Here is a 25278-nt window from a genome sequence, read left to right on the forward strand (position 1 = left end):
AGTACTTCGAATACTACAATTTTAACAACACTGCCACTTCTACTATTACTACTACTACTACTACTACAGTTACTACTACTATTACTACTACTACAGCTACTACTACTACTTCTACTACTACTACTACTACTACTACTACAGCTATTATTATTATTACTACTACTACTACTACTACTACAGCTACTACTACTTCTAATACTACTACTACAGCTACTACTACTACAACTACTACCATGACTACTACTACTACTACTAGAGCTACTACTTCTACTACTGCCAACACTACCACAACCACCACTACAACTACTATACTACTACTACTACAATAAGAACAAAAACAACAACTATTACTACTACTACTACAACTTCTTCTACTGCCCTACTTCCAATATAATGACTGTTAATTTGATTACAACTACAACACTGCAATAAAACAGAAAGTTCTAAATCTGTTGCAGGGTAACATGTCACATAGGAACCTTGTCCCTAAAATATTGGATGGAAATCGAAAATGTTATCATCCTCTAACCATAAATAGTGTTGATATTGGCATCCATAATTTAACGCAATGATGTTGTTATTTTCTTTGCAGATGAGCTCGAAGCTTGCTACAATGGATCGAGTAGACACAACATAGCAGAATGAATCACACAACCATTAGAATTGATGATGAAGCAAACAAGATATTCATCATCCTCGAGATTATCGTTCGCCTACTGCTCGCTCTGACGGGTACCGTAGGCAACGCTTTCGTCATCTACGCCATAGTGATGACGCCAAAATTACGAACCATACCTAACGCCCTAGTTACAACCCTGGCAGGCTTGGATTTAACGTCCAGTGCTGTCTTGATACCTCTCATGGTCGTTGGCAAGGTAGAAAACAAGTGGCCCTTCGATGTCAGCTTCTGTCGCGTTCACGGGTTCATGCTAATACTCTTCCACGCACTATCACTCAACGTGCTCGGCCTTATCGCACTAAATCGTTTCCTAAACATCACCAAGCCCCTGCATATCTATCGCAAATATACCACTCCGCAGCTTTTCATCTTACAACTCATCATCGCATTTTTGTTTGCTGGTGTACCTGTCCTAAGCCCATTCTTTGGCATTGGAAGCATGGATTTCGCTGGTTTCAACCCTATGCTCGGTCACTGCTCGTTTGGATACGACGTCGAGGGCGTGTGGGTGTACGAGATCGTGCTTCTGTCTCTCGGGCTTATGATTGGGACATTCGTCATCCCATTCAACTACATCTTGATATGGAAGCATGTGGGTGCTAGTCGATCACGGGTTCATGCATGGTCGACAACGGCTCTACCTAAGAACATCGCGGAGCAACAGTCCAACATTGAAATAGATAGTCGAAATCAAGAAATATCTATTCCCGCCTTTGCCCAAGTTATTTCAAATCGCCGTGTACAGCAAAAAGACAACCTTCGATTGACGAGGAACTTGTGGCTCCCCTTTGTAACTTTCATGCTGTCCCTCATACCTTTCTATGTTTTTGTAATTTTTGACGAACATTACACCTTCTCTGTCTGGCTTTGGAGGGCTGTGGATATTCTCTTTTGGTCGACTTCTTCGGTCAACCCATACTTATACGCCCTGATGACGTCGAGTTTTCGAGAGGCGTCCAGAAAGCTCATCGGACTATCTAATGTCAATTCACCATTACACTCTTAAAAATGTTGGGCAACATACGGTCCACACAACAATTGGTTAAAACTTTATCCAATTCTGGGTAGTTTTACACCAATACTGTGTAGTTTTCACCCAAAGCACACATTATTGGTGTAAAACTACCCAGAATTGGATAAAGTTTTAACCAATTGTTGTGTGGACCGTATGTTGCCCAACATTTTTAAGAGTGTACGTATAGCTGATAAACTTCAAATTAATGTCATGTGGTAATGATGATGATAACTTATTGATTGATTGATTCATTTACTTATTTCAACGTATTCTATCTATTAAGATGTCATAGTAACAAAGGACTGGTTTACATCTCGACCTGAATACACTTATTACAGTTTTATACTAGACGATCAATCACTTAAAATGCTCACCCTGCCTTTATAATCTTGAAATTAAAGAAAATATGACAAAAAATGTAAATTAAAGGAAAACTTCATGAGGTTTAAGGACGTTCCACAGTTAAAGTAAAATCCATGTCATTTTCACCAAACTTTGCACATAGATACTTTAGAACCTTAATATTCGAAATATGCTAAAATTAACACAGGTCCATGTGCTTGATTTTTTGCTATAGAGCTTCAAAGTTCACCCAAATTGATGTTCTTAAGAATTGCGCATTCAAAAGAATTTGGCATTTTTAGACCGCCCAAGATTACCACAATGAGTTTAAACCTCTATTACTCAGTCAAAATACATGAAAAAGTCATAAAATTTCGCAAGAGAGTTAATAATTGTATCGTTAGAATGGAGAATATATTTATAGTGCTATTTGTTTGCAATTTTAAGTTTAACAGCACTGTCAGTTCTTAAAAATGGCGTAAAAGATAACAAAATCCCAATCTAAAAAATGTGAAATTTCAGTAACAAACTACAAAAGTACAATAAATGCCGCACTTTATTCAAAATCCATGTCATTTTCACCAAAATTTGCAGAGTTGTAGAGGAAGGTATACATAAGAGGTACAAACATTCAAAAATAGGGGTTCATGTGCTTGTTTTTAAACTATCAGCATTTTTATTAGAGCAAATGTGCTTTTTAAAACACCAAAAATGCGCCGAATGCATTGTATCTATGTGAAGAAAAAATCAAAACCACTCTACCATTTTATTCAAACTCGGGGTAATATTCGTGATTCTTGGTAGCACTGCAGAGTAAAGTATTTTGAAATTGTAGAAATTTTTTTCTGAATGGTCCATGGAGTAATTCCATTTTTAGCTTCATGAAATAACGCATCGGATCTGCAGTTAAAGTGCAGAAGATGAGAAAAATCAGCTCATACCCGCAGCTAATTAATCACCTGTTCATCCATTGTGACGTCAGCGCGCAGAGTGTAAACTATGCGCAGATCATAATGATCTGCGCATAGTTTACACTCTGCGCGCTGACGTCACAATGGATGAACAGGTATTAATTAGCTGCGGGTATGAGCTGATTTTTCTCATCTTCTGCACTTTAACTGCAGATCCGATGCGTTATTTCATGAAGCTAAAAAATTGAATTATTCCATGGACCATTCAAAAAAATATTCTCTACAATTTCAAAATACTTTACTCTGCAGTGCTGCCAAGAATCACGAATATCAGCCCGAGTTTGAATAAATGGTAGAGTGGTTTTGATTTTTTCTTCACATAGATACTAAGCATTCGGCCCATTTTTGGTGTTTTAAAAAGCACATTTGCTCTAATAAAAATGCTGATAGTTTAAAAACAAGCACATGAACCCCTATTTTTTAATGTTTGTACCTCTTAGGTATACCTTCCTCTACAACTCTGCAAATTTTGGTGAAAATGACATGGATTTTGAATAAAGTGCAGCATTTATTGTACGTTTGTAGTTTGTTACTGAAATTTTACATTTTTCAGATTGGGATTTTGTTATCTTTTACGCCATTTTTAAGAACTGACAGTGCTGTTAAACTTAAAATTGCAAACAAATAGCACTATTAATATATTCTCCATTCTAACGATACAATTATTAACTCTCTTGCGAAATTTGATGACTTTTTCATGTATTTTGAATGAGTAATGGAGGTTTAAACTCATTGTAGTAATCTTGGGCGGTCTAAAAATGCCAAATTATTTTGAATGCGCAATTCTTAAGAACATCAATTTGGGTGAACTTTGAAGCTCTATAGCAAAAAATCAAGCACATGGAACTATGTTAATTTTTGCATATTTCGAATATTAAGGTTCTAAAGTATCTATGTGCAAAGTTTGGTGAAAATGACATGGATTTCACTTTAACTGTAGAACGTCCTTAAGTGATGACATAATAAAGCAGATCAGTTTTATTAGATTATGACAACGCTCAACACTACCAAATCCGAATTCAAGCTAAAAGGGGAAAAGCACAACTAACAATTTTTCCTCCCAGAAGAATATCATTTTAGAAAAAAATAAAATCGTTTTGATATACAATGATAATAATATTGTACTGATAAAACTAATGAAGATGATTTCGGTATTGATAGGTATAATAATGATAAGAAAATAAGACAGTAATTCTGATAACAACATTAGCGTAATGAGCCAAAAATATTGTCTAGAAAATATCATATTTCACCCCTTTTTGCTTTCATTTTCTCTGTTTTTCTTGGTCGTAAAAAAATTGGGATTCGTGGCCCCCAAGGCCCCGGCCCCACCTTCTGTACGCCAGTGAATAAGAATGATAATAATGACAATGATTAATAGAAATTATTTTTTTTCTTCATTTATTTCATCATAATGATAACAATCATGAAACAAGGTAGAGCCTATCACTATCATAATTTTATAACAAGAAAAAAAATCACAGGTGTAGGCAATTGGCGATTTACTTTTAATCATTGATTCATATTTTGCTTTGAAGAAGTCATAAAAATTCGAAGTAATGAATAGAAATTAGAAATCATATTCTGAGAGATTACTACTGAATTGATGAAGACTCACAATTTTTATCTCTGCATATATCGATTATGTTTCTATCTGACTATACCTGACATTTGAGAGCTTTCGAAACAGGCACGGTCGATTCCTGTTTTGAGCTTATAACACTTCCCTGATATTATTAAGCATGAGTATGCGCACATTATCAGAATTGACTTCCTCGTTCCTCTATCCTCTTGACTTTCGGAAGGACCTTATTGATGAGTGAACGTTAACACTTGTATTCTAGACTGCATTGTGTCCATGCTGCTATGGAAGACAAGGTTTTGTGTGTTAACAACTAACTCAACTTAAAATTACTAGAGAACTATTCACCGAGGTACAACATAAAAATGATAATGTCGGCTTATTTGTTTGACAGTTTGACATGACGGTGTTACAAATATTGCAGGATAATACAAAAAAAAATCAGAACGTAATATTCTCACCAAACTTAGCCTGGATATATCCAGTCAGTTTTGATAATTTGTATCAAATGTAAAGTGTTTGTCCCAGAGCTACGTACAAAATATGAATTAAGAGGCATTGATCCACGTCCATTTATTATGCGGGTGGAGTGCGTTTACAGAAAGTATTATGCATCTTACATTTCACTTCATATTATCAGATTTGATGAATAGCGACAAAATTTCGTTTTTGTATAAAAATTTTGTTTCGAATGTTTTTTTTTCTGTCGGGCAAGGGGGGGGGGGGTTGAATCGGTAAAAGTGTCCACGGTAATTGTATTCACCATACACCGAGGAGGATGATTTTTTGACAGGAGATATTAAGTATGGGTTGTGGTTATTTTTACGGATCTTGTTCCTTCTTTAAGCAACTGTTAAAACATATTTCCCACCGGGAATATTGTTTTGTGGGATTATCGAAGAACTGAAAACCGCGAGGGGATTTTCATATGCTTAATGTAGATAATAGAACTGTTATTCTTCATAAATTCATTCGGAATAAATACATTATCCATAATGTGTAATTTATTGAATATTGATGTTCAAGGATTAACAAAAAGAACATGGATGCGGGAGCAGGGACGCAGCCAGTTTTAATTATGTTTAAAGGAGAAGGGAATCGAAAACGTCGCACAGTCACTCATGTTACATGTTTGAAATACCTGAATTTTCTTTCCTGATAAGGTGAAACAAAGTTTGAATCCTCCCCGAGCATGTCGTAACATAATGTGATTCCATAAAGCAATTCTATACGAGTCAAACAATATGATACGAAATAAACAGTGAGTTCCGCCATCAACTATCTTATTTGCTTATCAATGTGCTGATATGGTTGTAACTTTTTTATAAAAAAATAAGCAAAATATTTTTTTAAATTTTTATTAAGAAATGCATCAGAATTAATTGAATTTATTTTATTAGAAACATGCGATGCAGGGGCCGCGGAAGCGGGGGGCTGGGGGGCTTCAGCCCCCCACTTTTGTCCAAAACCGTGTAAAAAAAATTAAAATGACCATATGATTGTGATTTTTTGCATGGTCAGCCACCCCCCCCCCACTTTGAAAACCATTCCGCGGCCCCTGCGATGGACACAATTGGAGATCAAGGTATAAGAAAATTGAGGTTAATCTAAAATATGTGCTGTGTGATTTTCTTCCAATTAAACAACTCATCTGTTCGAGTCATCGTTTACAAGGGGGCCTAAGAAAATTATATTAAAAGTATGGACTTATAAAAAAAACTAAGTCAATATTCCGGAATTTTCCATAAGGGGTTAGACCATGTAATATTCTTTTCTTATTCATTTTATAGAATAAATTATTTGAAATTTGTGCCCTTGTGCTTTTACATATTCTTAACAGTAATTGAGTATTGAAAAAAATTGTTTTTTTGTTACAAGAGTTTACGTGTTTTAAAGCATCTTAATCCCACTTTTTTATGCAAATATATATTTTTATGCAAATATATATATATATATATACCGTGTGAGTCAAAAAAAAAAATTTACACCTCACAAATCCCCAATTTAAGGAAGAAATATGTCATGAACACACAATCATTGTATATGGTTGGAAAGAATATCTTCACCCAAATAATTTGATACCATATTTATATGGTGTGTCTTCACGCTTGGATAATCAGTAGGTATTCTTTGCAGTGATGTAAGGCATTACTGCAATGAATGGATCCAGATGCCAATGATGTCATTATTCTACATGAGTTAGTAAACATATTTAAATATCCATTTTCAATGCAATTAAATTGAGAATTGATACCAAAATGTGTTTATTAAAAATTATAATGTAAATTATTGAAAAGCTGTTTTGAAATGGATTTTGATGGAACCCTTGAAGGATTATGATATCATTGACATCTGGATTCATTTATTGCAGTTATGCCTTAATTTTGCGCTAATGAAAATTTACATCACTGCAAAGAATACGTCCTGATTATTCAAACGTTATATAATACCACATAAATATGGTATCAAATTATTTTGGAGAACATACTCTTTTAGGCCATATATCATAATCATGAGTTCATGACATATCTTTTTACTTAAATTGGGGATTTGTGAGGTGTCAAGTTTTTCTTGACTGACATGGTATAGCGAAATAGATATGTGTTCTATTCTATTAAATCAATACATTATGTGTAGACATTCTAATATATATCATACTGTTTGATATCTTGTATTTCCATCATTTCATTCATTGTATTATTTTAGGGCTCATGATTGTGATAGTAATTTTCATTAATGATCATATAGAACAAAATATTTTTGCATGGACATCGCCACAATATTATATAGCACTTTTGATACAGTACTTTTATTTGCTGAAATATTCATCAAATTATGCCTATGTTCACCACATAATCATGTAAAAAATATATATATATTGAATGCCTTAACACGTTGTGTATGTTGGTGCTATACGAAATATTTATTACATATTCTTCAAGATATAAAGAAAACAGACTAGTATTTACGTCTTTTCTTATTACCTGTGTACATTTCTATTTACAATAAGCGGGTCAGTTTTTGCGTAATCATAGCTAGAGTGAATTTGGAGAATACACTTAACAAATCTATTCTTGCATTGAATACCAAATGATACACTGTAAAAAATGAAGTGCTAATTTAGCACTTACAGTGCTTGTATAGGGACTGCACTACTAGTGCTGATTTTCTAGTTCAAATTTAACCTAGAAAATCAACACTCGTAGTGCAGTCACTATACAAGCACTGTAAGTGCTAAATTTTTTGCAGTGTATAAAATAGTGTTCCACTGAAGAACGGGATCGTTTTACAATAGAGACATTACCTAATAAAAAAAATGCAAAGCAATGTGGGAATGTTTGTAACTTGATATTATAATCAAATATCGGCATACACGGTCATACCAAATCATGTCACTGCTGCTGTCACAATAACAACTACTGCCCTGATTCCGACTTGGTTTTAGTCAATAGGATTACCACTATGCCATGAATTTCACTCTCACGTGACATGGAATAGCATTATTATAGGCACTATGTGATATATTAAAACAATCACCCCAGTTCGTTTAGCTTAAACACAATTTTTATAGCATAAACTACTAAAGGAATCTTGAACCTTCTAGAATAATCTACTCATATAGATCAAAGGCGCTTGATATATAAATTTCATTTCCATAATGAATATTTCTTATGAAAATGACGAAAAAATAAAATCATGTCATTTCAATCAATATAGTCTATTTATTCTGACAAGAAATTAGTCATTTTGAAATTAATATTTTAGTCGAGTGTCATTATATATACAATGAATTTGAGCAGATTGCATTTATAGTGTATAATGAGATGAAACATTTAAAAATCATCCTTCATAATAACAACCAAAAACACTAGGTAAATAAATGGTAATGCATTACATTTTGATAGGCAGAAATAATATCTAACAGACGTATATTTTTAAAGATTATTTTACGCCTAGATGTCATCAAACTGGACCATAAGTGACCCAGGGGCCCGTTTCATAAAGAACTTGCAACTGTGGTAACATTGCCATAATGGCAACTACCATGATAACAGGGCTTAGCAGCCAATCATATTCAATGTTTCCATGGTAGTTGCCATTATGGCAAAGTTACATCTTTTGCAAGTCCTTTATGAAACGGGTCCCAGGCCTCAAAACGCGGACATGTGTATCACTGTGTTGCAAGTTCCACTCGCAGTTGGAAACCATTCGTATTAATATCATAATTATGGTCTAGTAACGGTGAACCCAACAAGATGGGTGAACCTCAGGTAAGGCACCTCCGAACAATCAATATTACACACAGGACCAATGATGTATACGGTTTAATTCCAATGGGAAAGAAATTAACTGGTATAAGATAAAACACAAATAGATAGGTCGGATGATTGTTCATCGTATACGTTTCAATAAACACGCATGTTCTGTATTTTATTACTGTAAGATTATCCTGAAAAATTGTTCTTATATTTTCTAAGAATGGTATACAGTAAATGCTTAATGTATGTCACCAAGGTATTTCATTATCAAAATTATATATACATCAGGTATATAGAAACAATAATTACAAAATGAAAAATCATATCAGTAATAAACATAAAATATTTACAAGAATCTGTATATTTACAAGTACATCTCTACTTATAATTTTGTAAATGAATGTAATTTTAAATGAAATGCATATGGGAAATTCAAAATGAAATAGGAAACTTCAATGGATCTAAAGGTTACAAAAATAAGAGGATATTAGCCTACTGGTCATCCAATTTACATATTATAGCATAACTGACAAGTAATATCAAGAAAATGGCACCGAGGACAGATATAAAAATATATCTATAATATCATGAATAGTCTCTATAGGTGCATTCTCGGCTGAAATGAATCACGCCTCTTTTCTCAGGGGTCTTTAAACACGCAAATTATATTCCAAGAATCTTGAATCCCCCCCCCCCCCGAAAAAGACAATGCACAGTGCACATGGTATGAGATCACATTCCATATGCGTTGATTTGAAAGATGATTAGCCGCAAACCCAATCATGATAATGATAGGAAATTTAATAATGATTACTGTAAGCCCTTTATTACGATGGAATGGACATATCATTTCAATATCTGCCCTGGTTTTCAACCTCGAACCTTGGAAAAATGAGTCGTGAACTGTAAACCTTTAATTGTTTTCAATGTTTTTCAGACCATATAATGTGTTCTCAAAAAAGATCTTAATCATTTTGCTTTTATTGTCATTTGCTGTCTACGGTAGATAGCATTTCAATTTAGGCCCTTGATTTAACCTTGAACCTTAAGCTATGAACTTTTAACCTTTAACTCTGATTAATTTCATCCAATCACGTCAGCTTTCGTAAAAAGGGTAAATCGTTTAGCTTAACAAGTGATTTGCTATCTACGGTAGATAGCATTTCAAATTCACTTATAAATTGTCTTCAAATCTTCACTTTGATCAATTAATCCCATCAATTCTGATTATTATATTATATTAATTTATTTCTATATTATTTAATTCGACTGAAGTACTGGGACATTTTGTTATTTTATCTTGTGATCCAAAACTTCCATCAACTATAGGTAAGGCGATGATGATTTCTCATAGAGGCATATAAGTCTCTATATTCTTTCATTCTTGTAAGAATGCACTCTTAACAAAATGCCCAACATTTGACCAACCCTGAGCAACACTGGCGGATCCTTTTGAGAGGCACAATTAACATTTGTAATGTAAAAATGCCATTAAAACAGAAGTGTGCCCCCCCCCCCTTTGGAAGTGAAGACCTTTTTTTTTGCTTGTCAATTTTTTTCGTGGACGAAATCTCCTTGATGTTTGGTTAAAACCCCAATTTTTTTGCTTGTCAAATTTTTCCTCGGGAAAATGTGCCCCCTTCGAAAAATCCTGGATCCGCCCCTATTAGACAACATACTGTCCACACATCTATTGGTTGAAATCTGCCCAAATTTGGTAATAAAAACTCATACTTGGGTAGGAGATTTGCTCAATCGGATAATAATTGCCCATAATATATATATATATATATATACATTTCCAATATACATTACCAAACACAGTGGACAGAATGTTGCCCAACATCTTAAGTCTGTGGGCTTATAATAATTATGGCCCTTATGTAATGTGGAGCCCTTTAACTCCAGGAAGTAATAGGCCAACCTACCAGCATTACATTTCTATAATGATACCACCAATCATTACTCCCTTTGATTGGCATTTGAGCCCCGTTACTATGGGCATTTAATACGATAGACGACGAATAACGACTGCGATAGTAATGCATGAAGCATGAAAAAGGGTATATTCAGAATTACCATATTTATATACCATGAAATTTCAATATCGTGACAAATATAATCCGACGATCTTCATGTCTGTGTTCAGATTGATAATGAAAAGGGGAAGGTTTAAGAACTATGGAAAGTTGAAAACGACTATAAATGGTAATGTTTGGCATCAGCCAACTCCTTAAAGGCGTTGAGGATGTAGGCCTATAAGTAAGGTATGATATGAAAAAAATACTCGAATTTCTAATTGAAGTATTAAAATTTCTTGATTTGTTGTCAAAGGAGCACTGTTTTGAAAGAGCATTCGTGGAATACGAATGAAAAAAGGTAAAAATGTAATACTGTAAAAAGGTACGAATAAAGAAAAAATAGAGGAGGCGCAATAGCTTAGTCGGTAGAGCGGGGTGTCGGATTCCAGTTACCCGGGTTCGATTCCTATTCCTATGGTTCGATTCCCACTTGGTGCGCTAGTGCCCATTGGTAAGGCATTAATCCCCATTACCAAGCCCCTCAGAGAGTACCTAAAGCCGTCGTCGGTCCTCTGGTTGCTTGCTTAAAGGATTCCCGCTTTCTTAACAATCAGGTAAAAAAAATCACCATTTCATAAAAGTGGAAATCTTGAAAAAAAGAAGCTCTGTTGTATAAATTTCACGCAGAACTTTTTATTAACATATCAGTCATCCAAGATAACTAAGCCATTCTCGACAAATGACTAATGGGGTACGATCGTGGCCGTTTCCTGACTTTTCTTGCACAGCAACGCTCTCATCCTTCTGCAACGCTTTCCACAAAACGTTGCCACCATGGCGCGGATACGACGATTGGTAAATGAGTAAATCAGAGGATTAAACATTGCATTCAAGTAGGCTAACCACGTGGTCAATATGCTGGTCCAATGAGGCGCAATGTTCATGGGGAAGAAACACGAGTGGATAACAAAGTATGGGGTCCAGCAAATTACAGCAGTAAGTACCAGCAATCCTCCTGAAAAAATTACAGATGAGAGTGAAAAAATGTGATTTTGAGTTATTGTTCAATTCATCATTCATTCAGTGTCAAGTCAAAGTATCTAACGAATTATGATGATAGTGGAAAGAACATTAATGAAAACGTATAATACGATGGAACCCTGCTTACCGTATAGTATATCATTACTCTTCTCTAAAGTAAATGATGGGCGCAGCTTACGCAGAAGGTTCAAGTTTTGTGAGTCTTTTGGTATGACTCGACCTTACGCCTACGAGGTGGGTCCTAGGGGTCCTATACCGTTGAGCCAACATTAAGATATTATTACTATACGAATAATATTTTTTCAGGTTTAAAGGCATGATAATTACCTGTCATGCATGTTGGATTAATTCCCCATTGACACTTGCCCGCATTGATCGATGATGAAATCAATACTCCCTCGGCCCCAATGAAATAAGGGTCTGTCTTTTTTTCCCGAAAGGTCGATAAACTATAATTCAGGTGTTGAGACGAATTCAATGCTGTCAACGCAACAGACTCGATTGTTAACCTCTCTATAAAAAGTGTTTGTTTAGATCTCTTTGGCCTTCTTGAGTGCTCTTCGGGATATGAAATTGAATACCCACGCACTTTGCAATCAGGATGTGATTTTTTAATTATATTAAAAACACCTCCATTACAGCACGTGCTGAGAAAAATGAAGAGAAATTAATTGAAACCATTGGCATAATCATTCCTAAGTGTTTGTAATGAGCTTTTGAACCAGTGTCAGCATCTAAAAGCGACATCACGCCCTAATACTTGAAATTATAAATTGTTGCCGAAGAAGAACTTGCTACTTTAAGAGGTCAATCCCACACAAAACTAATTGTCATTGAAGCCTGATATTTTTGTAAAGATCGAGGGGAGACAAATCAAACAGCAGGAATATGTAAAATTTTATGACGGTAAGATCTTCGAAAAGCTAAACAAAAATACATGTACATATAAAGTCTTTACTATAGAATTAATAAGATACGAATTTATATTATTAGTAATAATGATAACAGTAATAACAACAACAATAACAATAACAGTAGCTTGATTTCTTTAGCGCTATTTGATTGATTGTTCAAAATGAAAGGTAAACGTATGGGATTTTGCAAGAGCATCTGGAAATATTTGTATTGTTGAAACCTAGATGAAGAAGATCTCTCAGAAACCTTGACGGTTCAAATCTTACCTACAAGGTGTGAACGCTTCTTATGAATAGATCTACTATATAGATAGTTTCGAACAACAATGTGTATAATCTAGCTTTCATTGGGGTGTGGCACCAATTTTCCAATCAAAACGCTTCTCCCATGTGTTTATGATCAGATAAGGCCGCACATTTTTTTTTTTTACTTAAGATTGCATTGCACATGAGCAAATTCAGTAAGCTCATTTGTTCGATTGTGTTTCCTCACATATATCCAGAATACTTTTGAGTTCCCAACGTCAAGATAATAATAATACATTAAAAAATTGTAAAATTGTATGGAAGTGTAGTTATGATGAACAAAAAGTACGAGGGCCTCGGCGTCACAGGGGCGTTACCGGCCACAATAGGTCACAAACCTTAAGTGTACTTTGTGAGAATAAACCTGACACCCATTGCGTGAAACACTTCAATCCTGGTACAGTTATTTGATCTTGCCGGATAGAAGGGTGTTTATTAAGTTCATTCTCCTTATCATTGGCAATAATGTACGGACCAGAGAACAAACTTATATCATTTGAAAGCAAACATGTTATTCAATTTCGGCGCATTGATATATAACTTCATTCACGGACACCGTGTCCGTTTGCTTTACAGACGAAAATATAAGAGCACCTCTCAGTATAATTACTGTGCACTTGGTTTGCATGATGACGTTGTCTGACTGTACAGTACATTAACTAAAGGTGCTTTCTCATATTACAGACAAATACGAATTACTTACTCCTATCATGACGCATGCAGACCTACCAGCAACATTACAGCTGACCAAGTCATCCTTCAGATGATTTTGTTACAAGGAATAATAACCTATCCGATTTCTTCCATGTTTACACGATACAAACTTCAATATGTCCGTAACAGTTCGGTCAAATTGGATCCGGCAACTTACCTAATGCATCCATGACGTGGATCTCCGAACCGTGATTTAAAAATAAAGATATTTTTCACTGTCTGGATGGTTACGGATGAATATACACAAAACGCGCAATACAAAATAACCGTGTTTTTTATAATGTACATCATGGCAGTTTTAAAGATCAATTCTATAGATCCTCCAAAACTACAATTCCTGGCCATGAAGGTTAAGCTACGACAGTGAGGAGAAAAGATTCCCTTTAGTTTAGATGATGGCAGTTGAGAACATCAATCGATTGATATGATAAAAGGGATTGACGGTAGTCATTCATAAGGGTGTTCCAACAGTAGCTCCTGCAACAATTTAGGCATTGCCTTAAATAGGCTTGAATAGAGGTTTTCACGCAGGATGCGATGAGGTATGGTTTGAGATTCGGGTTATGTTTAATGTTACTGCTAAGGTTTGGTCTAACATGTCTAATGTCCAAATTTTTCACAATAGGCCTACATGATCAAATTGTCTCAGAAGCATTTGTTAAAGATTCCATTTATGCCTCTACTTACCCATGAGCGCGACTTGTTTATCGGCTGTTAGGGTGGGCCTCATGCTTGGTCGTCGTGTGCTGCCTCTCTTGAGTTTCATGGTACCTGTTACGCTTCTCATAGAAGATAAGCTTCCAATGGATCCCTCTCTCTTTGGTCGAACTTCGCCATTTGATGGACTCTCGTCCGAAGTCGCAAGACGCTGGATAACCACAGAAAACTGCAACCCGGGTACGCTTCGCGCTCTGACATCGTCGCCATGTCTCTCATTACATGACGATAGTTCCCCGTCTTCATCATTCATGCAAGAGCTGTTTGGTAAGGCTAAAAGACCTGATTCAACGGTGTCTGACAGTACCGTTGCCCCACTTTCCTCGTTTTGGGAACCATATGTTGATGAGTTTGGTGTTTCAGAACTGTTCTCATCATCTGAATCTGGTAGTGGTTCTTCTTTTGTGACGTGGTCTATAATTATGTGAGGTATGATTGGATAATCACATTCTCTAACTTGCTCCGAGAGCATTGTTCTTTCTGGATTGTGATCTGGTTCAGGATCTTCATAAACAAAACATTCTACCACTACAGGTGTACTGTCGTCATCACAATGGACCTCGCCTTGATTTAAAAGATCCGCGTGACAGCACTCTTCTCCGAAATATTTTATATTGACAGTGTTGTCCTCAGATCCGGAGGTGCAATTATCAAAACTGGGATCATGATATTCCACGATGTCATTTGCGGAAGCTGCCTTTCGTAGATCGTTAGGTGTCACACCCAATTTTCGTCTTGCCTTTGGTAATGAATCATATTTTGATCTGGTCTTGTCTTTTTTTTTCTCCAGTCGCTTTATCATATCTCGTACGGATCCATGGCGAACACAGACCGACAATCTTTTTTCATCTGGACCATCGTCGGTACTTGCTGAGTTGTTTTTATTCAAGCTTCCATACTCGAGATTAACAGCTTCTCCTGGAAGAATTTTCGCACTTCCCGGAGGACTATCCGTCCCAACCAGAGAGTTCTTCGGAGGGGACGCGTACCCAGAATCATGATGTATTTTCCCTTTAGTCGGTTCCGAGTTCTTGTGGCTTGAATCAGTAACCAGAGAGGAACTCTGTTCTTTGGTGTTTCTTTCTGCTTTAATCCGCTTCGTTTTCTTCACAGATCGTTCGGACCGAGAGAATCGTGATCTCGACCTAGACCTAAATGACTGATGAGACTGCATCTTACGTTCCTTCTTGCAGAGGTGGTAGACCACAAAGACATAGGATACTACCATGATAGGAATGCTGAGACCGTACACAGCGAAGAAGATTACGAAGTAGAATTCACACTTTTCCCAGACTGGTGAACAGTGGTGGGTGTCATGCATGTAAAAGTATTCTGAGAGGACATTGAGGAGTGGCAAGATGGCGACTATGCAGGAGACGACCCACGTGGAGACTATCATAAAGATGGTACGGGCATTTGAAGGAGGGAAACGTTTCGACCAAACCACTGTTAGGTATCTTTAAAGAAAAAAACACATGCACAGATTAATACCAACAAAGAAATAAAAGAATTCATGAATACTAGAATCAATAAATATCATGTTTACCTTTTCGAATACAAAAAATAGAAGAATCATCAAAATGAAATGTATGGGTCATCAAACTTCTAGGACCTGTTGCATGCGTATAGAGAAACTAGCATTATCTTATTATAGCGAACACTTTCATTTATGGCAGTTGCCATCAACGCTGACAAATAATCAAGATCTTTATAGCTACCATGACCATAAATACTAGAGTTTTATGGCCATGCAAAGTGATTTTGATTAATTGTTCAGCAAAATTAATGCTTTGGTGGACCTACCTGTCTACAGCTATCCATAGAACGGTGAACGAGCTTGCTACTGGGAAAGCGATTGAACAAAACCCGTTGAACTGTTAAAAAGAAATCAACATGGAAAGTAACAAACTTTTTTTAATGAAATATGGTTCTATTGGGTATAAGTTAATATTCTATATCAAATGATAAGACTCATTTACAGCTTCAGGTCACTGTAAGTAGACCGTGTGTGATAACAACATGATCATGTTTTTTGTTCTTGTGTTCATGCGTCTACATCCTGTTTCTCATGTTTACATTGTTCAACATGATATTTCCAAAAGCTTTAACAATATTTCTTCATTCAAAAGAGCCCATTTTCAAACATTTTATAGGAATTACTTTAAATGGTATATGAAACTGAACGAGCTGTATGATTATAAATTCAGGCATATACATGTAGTTACCCAACGATTTTACTCAATAAATTATTTTTTTAATTGTTAATATGTATTCGTCCCGAGCTTTTCAACCAACTCACTGACTGATTCTCTTTCTCCAAATCCCTCCCCCTCCCCCACACTGTCTTCTGTTTTACCCTACCATTTTCCCCAACTTATTTATTTCCTTTTCTATTGTAATCATGTAATGGGGTCACAGTACCGACCTACACGTAAGAAAGATAAGCCCGGCGCATACTATACGATTCGTTGCGATCCGAATTTCAAATGAATAACATTTGATATGAAGATTCCAACCAATAAAATCTTAAGAGATCAGAGTTTAGAATAGTGGTAGGACTACTGTAATCGAAACTCTGTCTAATTCGAACCTCTAGCTGTACAGGAACAGAAGCAAATTCAATTCCAAATCGTAGTGACGTCATCATTGGCTGCGACTTGAAACCGATATGGACTTTATTTACTCCGACCACAGGGCTTGCCTCAAAGCAAATTTATGATATTATTATTCCTAACAATCCTGAACGCAAGGTTGTGAGTTCGAATCCCAACTCTGCCATTGTCTCCACTTTGATAAAAAGGCCCGAGAGTGATATCTGTCGTCTATAACGTCAGCCACTATGACTGATTAACCTAGACGTAAAATGTTTCATAGGTAATTGGTTATATACCAGCTTGGCGTTTACCAGCAAAATGCTGTCCTGCCGAGTTCCTACGAGAGTTACCACAAACAGAAACAGAAACAGAAACTTTAAATGAAATGATTTTACTTCTTGGAAATTTTAGATGTAATGCAAAATGGGATTTATTCAAAAAACCGCGTCGTATCGAACTGTACAGTGTGCGCTCGGCTTTACGCAAATGATTATATAACACCGTTCTTGATGACGACCTGACCTACCAGACAGAGACCTGTGTTGTGTTCCAACAATTTACCGTCGTCGAAGATAGACACCAACGCCAGCGGCATACTAAAGACTGTGATGAGCATGCTGATGACGTTGAGATTGACAATGAGATGGTTGTGGAGATTCTCACGGAGAAGACGAACACGGAGTATCGTGGAGGTGGCAAGGGCATTTGCACATACAGACACGACGATGATGATGGAGAGACTGATGGCGGCGATGATGACGGTTGATAGACTGTGTTCCATGTCATGTGAATGATGATCGGTACTCGAATTCACCGATACATTTTTCGAATCCGTTGATAAATCCATGATTCTGAAATCAAATCACAATCATTTTGATAAATCAATATATCGCCAAAACCTATTATCAGTTTACTCATTTCATAATCCTTATTATTAGCATTGTCTCTTGTAAGGACACATGTGATTAGAAACACATTTTACAAATTAACATTCTAAAAATAGCAACATACAAGTTTATTAAGTATAGTCAAATATAAAAGTGATATACTTTTCAGTTCATCATGTGATGCCTTAAGGCTGATCCACAAAACACATAGGTCTATTTTTAATTTGTATGGGAAGAAATTACAAAAAAATTATATCCCTTTTTAGTTTTTTACCAAACTTGCTTGACATATCGAACATGTTGAGTGTAACTTTTGAGGTCATTCATATTCAAGTTACTTACCTTTGAGATAAAGATGATGGAAATTTATTAAATCTCAAATATTTTTAAAGACTTGTTTTATTTGTTTCTACTTACATAATTCTGTCCCTCTTTGTGTATTCTAACTTTCAAAAAAAAAATTAACAAATGATCGTCTCCAGCCTCTAGGCCGGAAAAAAATCGGCCATGGTGGGTTAAGCTGCCAGGAACACGATCTCCTAAGAAATGTAACAAGATCTCGGTGACAATTTGTAAAAAGTTACATGTATCGTGTTTAGAACCGGTAATCAATAAAGCAATCAATTATGATAATGTTGCTGACGTATAGAATGTTATTCATTCGACATGTATGTCATCGTCTGACAAAACGAACGTTTTAACAAAGATCAAAATTAAAATCAACAATGGCAGGACATTCATGATACATGGAGTGCATTTAATTTATCATCAGTGTCTAAACAATATTGAAGCATGGTCTCCATGTTGTTGTTTTTTTTCTTCAAAATATTCTGTATGTCTCTTTTTTTCATTAAGTGCATGAAGAGAACTAATCATTTTTCAAGGACCAAGAAGTAGAACCATGACATGTATTTTTCAACGGGTCTAAGTTCAAACGGTTAATAGATCATCTTAACTTACTAGTTACTTCGGATTATTATTGACCATAAAACGACAATGACTCGTCTTAGGTGGTTTGTAATAGACTCCTGTACTTGGGCGTGAGCCTTGCATCCATAGACCTACTGAAGATGAAACTATTGCGAGTGTATAAACCTTGTATAGTTATCATCTAAAGCCATCCAAAGCATGGTCGGAAATTGTCGAAATCTCGAAGTATATCCGTAGGCTAAATCCTTTTGCCCCGCGGAAATATTAAAGTCTTCAAAAAGTATCCAATCGACAAGGGTATGGCATCTCAGACCCTCACAGTATAATTCTATTCAGGTCACAAGCTGATGTCATTCAGTCACTGTATATAGCATGTGGTATAATGCCTACATTGCTGTCAAAACAATTAATGTCTTTAAAGCGTTTATTCTGATACCAAAAAAGAACTTCGCCTGCCTCTACCATAAATACGAATATTCCACCCCATTAAGTGGTTGGTCACTTCACGATCTAAAATTAACGTCGGTATCACCGAAGAGAGTGCATCATTATTGTATTCTTGTATCCACTCTGATCGTGCTAATGATCCTTTAATTAGAACAAGGTATTCTTCTTTCGATTCCCCCTTCATGCACAGAAATAGACATGCTAATGAATGATATAGAACCAATTCGCAAATTGACAATAAAAGGGAATTTTCCCGAATCAACTGCATCTCTTCATTAGAAAGATTTAATCCCAATTATTTAAGGCTATTTATCCCCAGTGCAGGAGAGGTGCACACTTTCATTTAAATATTCAGGTCGGCGATGATCATAGCGGTTGAAATACACCTATCCTTGTTCAAATGACGCAATTACAGTTTCGGCTTTATTATCTGTGTCATTTTGAAACCAAAGCATTATTCAGCTTTATTTGTTTCCTCGTGTTTTGTTTCATTTTTCATATTTTGTCAAATCTGTTTCGAGTAGGTGTACAGGTGCATTTCAATATTTCTTTTTAACATATTCAGGAGCGAAAAGTAAGGAAAGTAAAAACTCTCATTCCATTTCCACGGACCAAAGAGATTGATTTTAAATTGCTTTAAGCATTATATTTTCAATTTCTTTTTTATTTCAGTTCTTCAGTTGGCTTATGAAGTTTCCCATAAAAAATATTGTCTTTTTCAGACGGCGCTGTCTGATTTAAACTTTGGATATGTTTTTAATTTGGAACCGTATGTCTAACGCCTTCTGACGAACAGATAACGGTATCTTGGTGGCAATATGCATATGTGACAGGACTTAAACACTGTAAAAAATATTGGGTAACATTTTTTCCACCACGAGGGTAATTATGTGTCCAACCATATTGGGGCAGTATCGGGGTAGTATAATAATAATATTATCCAAGTCCTTTGGAAGCGCATAGAGAAGTTATTCATATGCGCTAAACAAGAACTGTCTATTATAATTACCCAATACGGGAAGCATATTGACCAGTAAGGTTAAAATATAAGCAGCAATCACTTTGGAATGGGCAAAAATTTCATCACACTGGATAAATATAAATGCCCATTGTTGGTTGGACACATATAATTATCCTCATGGAGCACTTTTACCCAATATTTTTTAAGTGCATTATGTGATTTAAACATAATGGTATATGCACTCCTGCTGTAGAAATATAATGGTATGATATTCATAAGAATGGTCCATGTATATTGCAGGATAGTTTACATTCATTTAAAATAACTTGTATTTAATAAGTTTTATTCCCATTTTTACCTCATGTTATTCCTCCCCCTCAATGTTTCTCAAATTTTATATATGTTTTGTTTGGTTTATATTGCTTTGTGTGTTTGTTTTGAACAGAATATGTGCAGACGCCAATTGACGTTCCAATAAACTCAATTCAATTCATTTATACATCAAGAAATACGATCATGCTCTTGGCAGTTATCCTGTCTCCGATAATATTTCCTTTGAATACCATATACTTATTTCCTCGAGGATGTTACCTTTGAACTTGTGTACAATGTGTCGGATCTCAAAGAACTTGATAACTCCCGATTGTTCAATCTGAACAAAATCACATATGATATCTAAAGTGTTTTTTTCTCTCTCTCTCCCTCTTTAAAAGACTTTACTGAGGCAATATCAGCATTTTTGTGCGTTGAAATATTTCTGGAAAAATATCAAAAGACCCCATATTCAAACGATTTTTCGGGATTTTTTTTTCCGAACCCTAAAATATACCCCCCCCCCCCCATCGGATGCGTTATTGATGACAACCTATTTTAAGTGTTGGGCTAGGTCCAATTAGCTTGAATGAACAAACGAGAAGAGGGGAGAGAGATTGGGACAGGGAAAGAGAAGATTATAAAGTGAAAAGTGTGTTAAGAAAAGAAAGTGACTATAAAGCCAGAAGAAGTGTGCAGGAAAAGAAGGCGAGGGGTATAGGGGTGGCAAAAGAATGAGGAAAGGAAATATTATAAGACGTCAGAAGATAGGCTGAGAAAAGGGTTTCAGTTCGTCTTACTATTTTAGAAAAAAAAACATACATTCGCTGCTTGTTAAGGGACTATCACCTTGGACGATTTAGACAGCGATATGCTGACGTTTGTATTCCATGTAGTTATCTTACTCTAAAAAAATCAATTCATCATGCTAATAATTACATTCTTATTATGGAGACATCATTTTGCTTTGTTAACGAGTATATGGTAATTACATGACTTAAAGGGTTGCCATCTTAGACATCGGCATAATTATATAGGCCTGCATGCATGCAATCTAAACGCCAATGTGGCAGCCCTTTCAGCGACGTTTAAATAGTTTGAATATATAATAGCAGGACTAATGAACTCAAAAGTTTTATATTTTTAGCAAAGTGGATGATGATAATTGGTTATAGTCTCTTGCATGCCATTATAGTTTTAATATTCAATTACACACTTTGGGATAGAGCGTTGCGGATGAACTCTGTTTGTTTATAAAATTGTCATTTCCCTTTTTGTAACATTCTGAAGTGTGTTTTTCCTATTTCAACGTTCAAGATAACGTCTAGGTTGTATTTGGGAATATTCAGTACAATTTATTGTCCGGATTAAAATACCGGACTCATGCAGTAAGAACATCCGAGACCTAGATTCATTTCTTAAAGCGGGTCATATGGCATTCATAATGGCTCTAAAATGTGTTTTTCAAAATGCCCTTGATGCTTATAAAATGTTATCCTCTTGGTTATATCAGAAGTAAAAGCTAGGATTAGAAAAATGATTTTCGGATAGAAAAACATACATGGTTTTCTGCGAATCTGTTTTTCCTTTGTAAAACACATTGCAATCATGTTCCATTTTCCTAATAAGACATCAATCAATTTTTGTCTTCATATATCCGCTTTTCTGTCCATTTTTGTACACTGAGGTTTCTCCATCTGTCATAATGTATATGGTAGGTATAGAAAAGTTAGAGTATTTTCATATTATGAAAAGTTAATCAGATGAATTGTAATGTTTAGTTTAATCTTTCCCCCTTTTGGGGAGGGGATCATTCAGGAAAATCTTCAGAGAATCCTGTGAGCTATGAATAAATAAGTTTGTTTTGATTGGACTGGATTATCATTCATAATTATGATACGTTTTAGTTAATTGATTAATGTGTTGGACATGAAAATGGACTAAAATATCATTCTAAACAAATATGATCTACTACCAAATTATTATAACGTTCACAATTTGCAGGAGGAGGATTGTCATCATAAGCAGATTGCTTGAAAAGAGTTGATAAATAGGTACGTAAGCGGAAGAAATACAAAATAAACTGAGCCTCGATAATTGCTCTTTATTTAACCAAACTTCCCTATAATCATTACATGCATGACCACGATGATATTACGATAATGTTTTAAGAAACTAAAAATACAAAGATTATCAATATGCATTTATATAGGGTAGAGACTGATGTTTATATAGGCATGGGCCTAATGACATATTTATACAGCTGAATTATATAGCTATTAGTCAAAGTCGAACTTTGGTGTAGGGCTCGATTGATTGTTTGTTTGATTGATTGATTGATTGAATAATACTGACTGATTGATTGATTGATATCATTGGTAATCTTACAATCAATATTTCTAAATGTTAAACGTTAATGTTAGTCAGACAATTATTGGAACCAAGAGCTAGTTGTCCACCGGTTAATGGGGGGGGGGGGTATAAAGGCCCGGTATATAGGGAATAGGGTACAAACTGAAACTTTTCTCTCAGGACAGGTTTTCTACACATCTCCCTTGAAAAGAATATAAATGAATGATTATAGGTATCACATTATCAAACGAATTTTGATTGTTTGATCCCTGAAAATTAAAAATGAAACTACTTGAACGTTCCCCAATACATGTACGTAAGGCCATGCACCGCATATCTTACGATTAGTTTGTGACCCGATTTTTGAATAAAAAGCAGTAGAATTTCATGATATCGAGACATGGACTTATGTTCCAAAATCATACAAATACCAATGTTCAAATCTGTGACTATGCTATCATCCTTATATTAGAATAAAAGCGAATTTGATATTTAGTCGTTATGACGTCATAGCATTCGTACGATTGGCTACGATTTGAAACTAATTTGACCTTTACTAAAAAAAAAAAAGGCTTGTAGTTATCCAAATTTGTTATAGTATTCATGCAGTTAATTTGACCCTCAAACAAAAATACTCTTTCATTCACATTTTCGGAAAATGGGCAAAATTCGATTTGTTCAAAAATTTGATCGTGGACCAATCGTGGTGTGCGTTGGCATGGAGATTGATTTATAACAGATTTTTCTTACCAATAAGGCACAAGGATTTAAACATAATTCAGGTCAGCTTGATTGAATTAAGTTTGAGTGACCAGTCGCACCTACTATGTACGTAAATTTCATTAAAAACCGTAAAGACCTTTTTTTTCGAATCTAAAATATCCAAATTCAAATCTCGAAACGGGTCTTTCAAAAAATCAATTTTTCGGCTGCAACATACCAGGATTTATCAGAAATCAAAGAAAATTATCACTCACCTGTCATGTATTCCCTATACTTTCAATCCAACGTACAGTTCAGCTCCTTACGCAAATGGATAATTAAAATGATACCAGCCAACTATTGATTGAGCTTGACACGGCTAAGGCACTAATTAGTAATAGAAACAATGTAAGCGAGTGATTTCGTTTACATGGCGTCTCATTTTGATATCCTTTATGGAGCACCCACGCGATATTATATAGCATGGTACCTTATGGTAAGATAAGAATTTACACGCATACTATAGATTTATCACGTTTCCGTGATGAACGTCATGTAGACACGATTCAAAATGCTTTGCTACCCGTAAGTGATGATAAAATTACCAACTGTAATGAGACTGGCTGTTTACACCAAAAAAAAATAGAATATGATGTACATTCAAAACAGTATCAGATGACAGTCATTGAAAAAAAAATATCAGGAACAGGAGAAATCATCAGGAAGATAGGCCTGTACCTTTGTAAGCTATTTCCCCGACTCCTTCGAAATCGAGGCACTCTGAGAAAACTTTTACCTATATGTCACTCTAGGAGTGATTTAATAAAAGATGCAAAGGGGCTCTCCTTTCTGGACGGTGTTAAACAGGGGCGGATCCAGGATTTTCCAAAGGGGGAGGGGGCACATTTCCCCAATAAAAATTTTGACAAAAAGGTCCTTATTTAAAAGGACCTTTTGGTAAAAATGGCACTTTGGTAAAAATGGCATATTCACATCATAGAGAAGGGGGACACGGGCCGGATGTGCCCCCCCCCCCCCCCCTTCCTGGATCCGCTACTGACTACAGACTTGAGATATTTATATCTCAATAAATAGAGTAAAATTCACAAAGCAAAATGCTGAAAATTTGATCAAAACTTTTTCGGATAACAAATAACGAAGTTATTTGCATTATTCCGGTGAAACAGTTCTAGGCATGTCTTCATGAATATTCATTAGGCGGACGGATGATGCCATATCCCCACTTGTTCTTTTTATTTTGGTATATGAAATTAGGTTTATTTTTTTTCTACCAAGAACTAAAACAATTGGATTGACAACTGATTAAGTGCATTACTGCAACTTATTTCATCATAATATCATTTACACATGAATGAAAAATGAAACAATTATGATTTCATGTAATAACATAAGAAAAAGGAAAGTGGGGATATGACATCATCAGCCCACCTTATGAATATTCATGACGATGTGCATATAACTGTTTTCACAAAATATTGATAAACTTTAAAATTCAATAACTTCGTTATTTG

At 35.4% G+C, this 25278-nt stretch overlaps 2 protein-coding genes across 2 annotated transcripts; one reads left to right on the forward strand and one right to left on the reverse strand.

Annotated features, from left to right (window-relative positions):
• Nucleotides 1–641: 641 nt before the first annotated feature.
• LOC129283599 (rhodopsin, GQ-coupled-like) lies at nucleotides 642–1685 on the forward strand. Its single transcript, XM_064105847.1, has one exon. It carries the CDS (start codon nucleotides 642–644, stop codon nucleotides 1683–1685), a length of 1044 nt encoding a protein of 347 aa, XP_063961917.1.
• A 5340-nt stretch (nucleotides 1686–7025) lies between these two features.
• Nucleotides 7026–24319, reverse strand: LOC129257515 (uncharacterized). The gene is made up of 5 exons (XM_054895858.2): nucleotides 24022–24319; nucleotides 17682–18006; nucleotides 16365–16435; nucleotides 14532–16018; nucleotides 7026–11884 (listed from the first exon to the last, which is right to left on the reverse strand). The coding sequence occupies exons 2-5, from the start codon at nucleotides 18000–18002 to the stop codon at nucleotides 11613–11615; spliced, it is 2151 nt and encodes a 716-aa protein (XP_054751833.2). The 5' UTR covers nucleotides 18003–18006; nucleotides 24022–24319; the 3' UTR covers nucleotides 7026–11612.
• Between the last annotated feature and the right edge of the window lie 959 nt (nucleotides 24320–25278).

This window comes from Lytechinus pictus, chromosome 1, assembly GCF_037042905.1.
Source record: "Lytechinus pictus isolate F3 Inbred chromosome 1, Lp3.0, whole genome shotgun sequence".
NCBI classification, from domain to species: domain Eukaryota; kingdom Metazoa; phylum Echinodermata; class Echinoidea; order Temnopleuroida; family Toxopneustidae; genus Lytechinus; species Lytechinus pictus.